This window comes from Haliotis rubra, unplaced genomic scaffold (assembly GCF_003918875.1).
Source record: "Haliotis rubra isolate DU_JTF1 unplaced genomic scaffold, ASM391887v1 Scf294, whole genome shotgun sequence".
NCBI lineage: Eukaryota > Metazoa > Mollusca > Gastropoda > Lepetellida > Haliotidae > Haliotis > Haliotis rubra.
Window position 1 is genome coordinate 845,707 of NW_025766962.1, and position 7,977 is coordinate 853,683.

Genomic DNA, 7,977 nt, shown 5'->3' on the forward strand with positions numbered 1-7,977 from the left:
TGACGTTTTGTTGCATGATTGGACGAATGAGTTTTTCTATAAACCACTTTACAACTCATAATATTTCAATGACGAAATAGGACACCCCAATCTAAATATATCTAGCATTGCCATTGGCTGACAGGGGAGGCATGCGTACTTGTGTACTACACAGCTTCCGTTTAAGAGGTAAACAAGCAATGACAACCACAGTGTTCAGTATAAGAAAACATGATACGGTAGAATAAAATGTTTTAATGTATGTGCATCCAAATAATGATTATTTCCGATTATCGATCTGCAGTTTATTTGTAATCAACAATCATTTATTTTTACTTAGATCGAACGATTAACCGATCCTGCGATTAATCGCTCCAGCACTACTTAAAATACCTCTCAATGTTTTTTCAGACATCCCATTTTGTGACAAAATATTATATGTTTTTTTCATAGTTTGCTTGCCAGGAGCACTTAATTAGAAAATGGATAGTTCCAAGGATGAGTGACAACATGGTGTTCTGTGAAACTGTCATAGAAAAATGTTCAGTATGTGTTATCTTTTCTGAAGGCAGAATGAAGTAATACCATGTTTGGGTTTGTAGATCTACTCTTTCACTAGTATGAGAAATACTAAAATTAGTATTACTAGTTTTCTTGACAAATTATGTTATGTTATGAAATATCTCAAAACATTGCACCAAAAGCTTAGTTAGACAGTACGAGACAGAAGATGCCGATGGTGTGTGTGTATGCTGAAGGTTGGTATGTGTGTTTACTGTAACTGTTGTGGATGTAAACAGATCAATATGTTGGTCAAGCACTTAGTACAATGCACCTAATAACCTTTGCTGGCCTAATTGACAGTGCGTGAATGTTCTCAATTAATTTGGGTGGTGGGTTAGCCTTGTGGTTGAAGTGATCGCTCTTCACGGCGAAGACCCGGGTTTGATTCCCCACGTGGGTACAATGCATGAAGCCCATTTCTGGTGTCTCCAGCCGTGATGTTGCTGGAATATTGCTAAAAACAGCATAGTACCATACTCACTCACTCACTCACTCAATTAAGTAAGTCTTCATTCAGTAAGTGTGAGGGTGGAAGACCCCTCTCCCACTGTGACCAGTGGATGAGACCATGCTGGTCTGAGGTTGTCAATATAATTCTTGTCCTGACAAAGCTATGCCAATGTTGTGTGGTTGAAAACAGTGGATTGAGGTGATTGACATGCGGTGTGTGGTTGAAAACAGTGGATTGAGGTGATTGACATGCGGTGTGTGGTTGAAAACAGTGGATTGAGGTGATTGACATGCGGTGTGTGGTTGAAAACAGTGGATTGAGGTGATTGACATGCGGTGTGTGGTTGAAAACAGTGGATTGAGGTGATTGACATGCGGTGTGTGGTTGAAAACAGTGGATTGAGGTGATTGACATGCGGTGTGTGGTTGAAAACAGTGGATTGAGGTGATTGACATGCGGTGTGTGGTTGAAAACAGTGGATTGAGGTGATTGACATGCGGTGTATGGTTGAAAACAGTGGATTGAGGTGATTGAAGGTGATAACTGAGTATTTACCTGTGGAGAAGAGTGGTGTCGCTACTGCATTTTCCGTTTGCTATTTTAAATTCTTGTCATATTGGTAATGTTTTGGAGGAATGTCCTGTCAAAAATTGTAAAAACCATGCAGATGTTCCAGAATATCATCAGGCTGTGGCAAAATGACAGCGCTCTGTTACAGATTCCAGCCATGTGTTGATACCAGCACTGTTTATTACATTTTCCCTATAAAACCAATTTCTACCAAGGTTCCTTATTCTCTGACCACATGCTAAGCCAATGTGTGTGTACATATTTATTTCGTATTAATCCTGCAGCATGCTTCAAGTACTTGCAACCTGTACACTGATAAGTCCCCCTATCAACAGGAAGTCACATGACCTGGTATCGTCATGGGATACCACTGCACTAGAGCATGATGGGAGATATGATAGTCTGATCTGCCTGGTAGTAATCACATCTTAGCAGCCAGAAATAGATGCTTGCCAGTTTTTTCCTGATTTGAACTTAGGTAATAGTTTAGAGTTGATAAGCTTGTCAGCATCTATCCTGTGGAACTATCATTGAAAGAAGAACTGACTGTCATGTTCCAACAGGCAAGCAAGCAGCCATGAAACAGGAGAAGTGTTGATTTTTTCACAAGGAAACTTTTTACATTTTTTTTTTTTTTCAGTGTTTCATAAACTGTTTTGCCAATTGTTGTGTGGATTAATTTATAAGTTGTTGTGGTAATGCATGTAAACAAACTGTGAATGGGGTACTGTTGTGAAGTAGAAAACGAGTTGAAGGTTGACAATGTCTTGTTGTATCATAGGGTAGCTTTATGGTCATACAGGCTGGTTGAAGTTCTTGGAGGCCATACACTGCAATGTCCCTAATCGTGCAGGCTGGTTGAAATTCTTGCAAGCCATACTCTTGTCTCAACCGGAAATGACATGACCTGGATGATGTTCACACAAATGTAAATACAGGGGGTGTACATCACTTCATCGCTGTGCCAAGTCACAATCTGAACACAGGCCCTTCACAGTTCTGATGTGGGTGGCCAGTAGTACCTGTGAACATGATTTGGGCATCAATCTCATTATATATAATAATATATATGTCATATTGTTGTAAAACCTAACTGGTTGTTGTCAGGTACAACTTGGTTTTGTCCAGTGTAACTTAGCTTTGTCAAGTGTGAGTTGGTTTTGTCAAGTGTGTCTGGCTCTTGTCGTATGAGACTTCTTGTCATATGTGACCTGGTTTTCTCAAGCATCACTGGGTGTTGTCCTATGAGACAGGGTGTTTCCCTGTGAGACAGGGTGTTGTCCTGTGAGACAGGGTGTTGTCCTATGAGACAGGGTGTTGTCCTGTGAGACTGGGTGTTGTCCTATGAGTCAGGGTGTTGCCCTGTCAAACAGGGTGTTGTCCTGTGAGACAGGGTGTTGTCCTATGAGACAGGGTGTTGTCCTATGAGACAGGGTGTTCTCCTATGAGACAGGGTGTTGTCCTATGAGATTGGGTGTTGTCCTGTGAGACGGGGTGTTGTCCTGTGAGACTGGGTGTTTTCCTGTAAGACAGGGTTTGCCCTGTGAGACAGGGTGTTGTCCTATGAGACAGGGTGTTGTCCTATGAAACGGGGTGTTGTCCTATGAGACTGGGTGTTGTCCTATGAGACATGGTGTTGTCAAGCATCACTGGGTGTTGTCCTATGAGACTGGGTGTTGTCCTGTGAGACAGGGTGTGAGACAGGGTATTGCCCTGTGAGACAGGGTGTTGCCCTCTGAGACAGGGTGTTGCCCTGTGAGACAGGGTGTTGTCCTATGAGACAGGGTGTTCTCCTATGAGACAGGGTGTTGTCCTATGAGAGAGTGTTGTCCTGTGAGAGTGTTGTCCTGTGAGACAGGGTGTTGTCCTGTGAGACAGGGTGTTGTCCTGTGAGACAGGGTGTTGTCCTATGAGACAGGGTGTTGTCCCTGTCCTATGAGACAGGGTGTTGTCCTGTGAGACAGGGTGTTGTCCTGTGAGACAGGGTGTTGTCCTATGAGACACATGCCTATGGGTGTTGTCCTGGTGAGACAGGGTGTGAGACTGGGTGTTTTCCTGTAAGACAGGGTATTGCCCCTGTGAGACAGGGTGTTGTCCTATGAAACAGGGTGTTGTCCTATGAGACATGGTGTTGTCAAGCATCACTGGGTGTTGTCCTATGAGACTGGGTGTTGTCCTGTGAGACAGGGTGTGAGACAGGGTATTGCCCTGTGAGACAGGGTGTTGCCCTCTGAGACAGGGTGTTGCCCTGTGAGACAGGGTGTTGTCCTATGAGACAGGGTGTTCTCCTATGAGACAGGGTGTTGTCCTATGAGAAGGAGTGTTGTCCTGTGAGACGGGGTGTTGTCCTATGAGACAGGGTGTTGTCCTATGAGACAGGGTGTTGTCCTATGAGACAGAGTGTTGTCCAGTGAAACAGGGTGTTGTCCTATGAGACTGGGTGTTGTCAAGCATCACTGGGTGTTGTCCTATGAGCCAGGGTGTTGTCCTGTGAGACAGGGTGTTGTCCTATGAGACTGGGTGTTGTCCTATGCCTATGAGACAGGGTGTTGTCCTGTGAGACAGGGTGTTGTCCTGTGAGACAGGGTGTTGTCCTATGAGACAGGGTGTTGTCCTATGAGACAGGGTGTTGTCCTATGAGACTGGGTGTTGTCCTATGAGACAGGGTGTTGTCCTATGAGACAGGGTGTTGTCCTATGAGACAGGGTTTTGTCCTGTGAGACAGGGTGTTGTCAAGCATCACTGGGTGTTGTCCTATGAGACTGGGTGTTGTCCTATGAGACAGGGTGTTGTCCTATGAGACAGGGTTTTGTCCTATGCCTATGAGACAGGGTGTTGTCCTGTGAGACAGGGTATTGCCCTGTGAGACAGGGTGTTGTCCTATGAGACAGGGTGTTGTCAAGCATCACTGGGTGTTGTCCTATGAGACAGGGTGTTGTCCTATGAGACAGGGTGTTGTCCTATGAGACTGGGTGTTGTCCTATGAGACAGGGTGTTGTCCTATGAGACAGGGTTTTGTCCTGTGAGACAGGGTGTTGTCCTATGAGACAGGGTGTTGTCAAGCACCACTGGGTGTTGTCCTATGAGACTGGGTGTTGTCCTATGAGACAGGGTGTTGTCCTATGAGACAGAGTGTTGTCCTATGAGACAGGGTTTTGTCCTATGCCTATGAGACAGGGTGTTGTCCTGTGAGACAGGGTATTGCCCTGTGAGACAGGGTGTTGTCCTATGAGACAGGGTGTTGTCAAGCATCACTGGGTGTTGTCCTATGAGACAGGGTGTTGTCCTATGAGACAGGGTGTTGTCCTATGCCTATGAGACAGGGTGTTGTCCTGTGAGACAGGGTGTTGTCCTATGAGACAGGGTGTTGTCCTGTGAGACTGGGTGTTGTCCTATGAGACAGGGTGTTGTCCTGTGAGACAGGGTGTTGTCCTATGAGACAGGGTGTTGTCCTGTGAGACAGGGTGTTGTCCTATGCCTATGAGACAGGGTGTTGTGCTATGAGACTGGGTGTTGTCCTATGAGACAGGGTGTTGTCCTATGAGACAGGGTATTGCCCTGTGAGACAGGGTGTTGTCCTATGAGACTGGGTGTTGTCAAGCATCACTAGGTGTTGTCCTATGAGACTGGGTGTTGTCCTATGAGACAGGGTGTTGTCAAGTATGACGAGGAGATGTTGTGTACAACATAAAGACACTATCCAGTTTCTTCCAGCTTACATAAGGCCATCCAGCATATCTGTGTTCCTTGTCTTGTCACAAAAGAGGGGAGTATGTGGTCGAAAAGAGAGAATAATATAATACCTTTGTTCGGTATCACTGATACATTGTCTGTCCTTTGTTCAGCAAAGTGCAAAAATGGATCACAATGAAATCTTGACTTCACGTGATAGAAGCCAGTTATGACGTTTGACATGTTCTAGAGGTGCACACGGCTACTTCAGATATTGCAGTGCAACAGGTGCTTGATCAGGTGGGAGAGCTTGGAACCTGGAAGGTAGTAACAAGGTTTCATATGCAAAACAATGAATTATGAAAAATCTGAAGATGGAACCACTCAGTTATTCTCATTTGAACTTCTGGTGGCAGGTTAGGTAATGGTCAAAGTGTTCACCCGTTCCATTGAAGTCCTGGGATTGCCGCTTCTAGTGTCCCCATTATGATATTTCTGAGTATTGCTAAGAGCAGCAACCTCACCGTTCATTTGGGATCAACAGAGATTTATTATGAGACATTTTACTCTCTTCTGTTGCAGATTTCTCGGGAATCCATAGACGCAGTGAAGGACTACTTCCGTGAGGAAATGCAGAAACAGGATTGGATGCTGATTATGGAACTCAAAAAACAGTTTGCAATTATTTGAATAAGATCAACGCTTGTTGTCATGGTCATCTGGATTCAGACTGTTCATAATCATATCTGTTTCTGATGTCACTGATAATAATCTTGGAGCCACAGACATCCGGTTCATTTCATAATTGCAAATGGCAATCAGCCTTTGTACATAGTCTGTGCTTGAGATTCAAAAACATTAATATTCCCTGAAACCTATTACATTGAACTAAGTAAAATCTTTAGTTGATCATCAACTTTGAGCAAGAACTTAATGACTGCATGAACCATTGTACATTTCTTTCACATAACTGGTCAGTTCTGTACATAAGTGCCAACTCTGAGGTACCAGTGATGGGTATTCATGAGGATAGTCAACCTCCTTCAGTCTGCAAGAGATTCCACTGTCCATCATCTGAGATTTCTTACATAATTCAAGCTCCCAAATTCTTTCTACAGTAGTTTAATGATTGTGGGATGGTGGGATAGCCTAGTGGTTAAGGCGTTGTTCATGCCAAACACCTGGGTTTGATTCCCTACATGGGTAAAATGTGTGAAGCCCATTTCTGGTGTCCCTGCGGTGATATTGCTGGAATATTGCTTAAAGTGGCGTAAGACCAAACTCACCCTCACACAATTATTGTAACTGCATGATTGCAATTTGTTGTAAGTAATTCTTATTGTAACATCATTGAAAGTATGTGGATCACATTTAGAAGAAGGTGATAAAACTGTACCACACTGGTCATCATCAACTATATTCCATGAAGACTGCAAGCATTATACACAATGTAATTCGTAAATAATGTTTTTATGGGTGTATGCTGGGACTACAGGTGAAGTATGTATTTAAAACTGAGGAAATAATTGTCATTTTGGAGGCTACCTTGGTAACAGTATATTTCCTGTATATTGTATTTGTTTTTTGCAATATGTTTTCAATATTTTTCTGTTTTGTGGACTTACCTGTTTGAGGTCTTGTGTTTGTGTCCCATCACAGCTTGACGAGGAGGACTTCATTGTAATGTATCATTATAATACCATCAACTTCATTTGTGTGCAAGGAATGAAAACTCAGAGTAGAATTGGTCTTCAGCAACCCATGCTTGACACAAAAGGCGACTATGCTTGTCGTAAGAGGCGACTAACGGGATCTGGTGGTCAGGCTCGCTGACTTGGTTGACACATGTCATCGGTTCCCAATTCCACAGATCGATGCTCATGCCGTTGATCATTGGATTGGTTGGTCCAGACTTGATTATTTACAGACCGCCGCCGCCATATAGCTGGAATATTGCTGAGTGCGGCGTAAAACTAAACTCTTTTACTCACTCACTGAAAACTTAGATACAATATCTGACAGAATCTGGAAGCTGAGTACTACCAGCTATAGTCCTTTGAAAGGTTAAAGAACACCCGATCCTTCCTATTACTTTAATCTGTTGTCATGACAGATTATCTGTCGGAGTGAGAAAGAATTGTCTTCGTTAAATTCTTTTTAGTAGTACATATTTCCATTTAAATTTACATTTTTAGTAATTGTATTTTATGACAAATGCGGGTTTTTTCTCCAAAGATACATGCTCACCTTAAAGTCTACATTGATTATGTGAAAGCCTTTCTTGTAATTGTAAAGAGGGAAACCTCTCTTCTCACCTGTGTGTGCTGGAGTTAACATTGAAAAAGTTTCCAGCACGTTTGTTTCAGAATGAGTGTCATTTGTAGATATTTCTAAAACTCACATGGAAGTGCAGCATGTTTCAAAATAAAGTAGTGGTGCTGGATATTTTTCCAGATGTATGTGTTAAATCGGTTTTACTTAAACAAAGTTAAACAATGCTATGACATGTCAGAGTTGAATGTGTCTGAGGAAGGGAGGATTCTCATGATATGAGATGATGTTATAATGTACCAAAAAATGGATAGATTTGAAGGAAGTTCTGAGACAGATTGAAGTGTATCAGTGTTGGGGAAACTATGTGATGGTGTTTTCTTTGATAATTTGTGAAGAATTAGAGGGATATTTTTGTAAAAATGTTTGATGTCATTGTGGAGAAGGGTGGTGATCTCTTTACAAATTGA

General features: G+C 42.8%; 1 protein-coding gene across 1 annotated transcript in view; it reads left to right on the forward strand.

Annotated features, from left to right (window-relative positions):
* Window positions 1–7,081, forward strand: part of LOC124282177 (eukaryotic translation initiation factor 5B-like) — a 114,983-nt gene extending 107,902 nt beyond the window's left edge. The window contains 1 exon segment of the mRNA XM_046718142.1: window positions 5,819–7,081. Coding sequence (XP_046574098.1) covers window positions 5,819–5,926 — 108 coding nt within the window. The 3' untranslated portion in view covers window positions 5,927–7,081.
* Window positions 7,082–7,977: the final 896 nt, after the last annotated feature.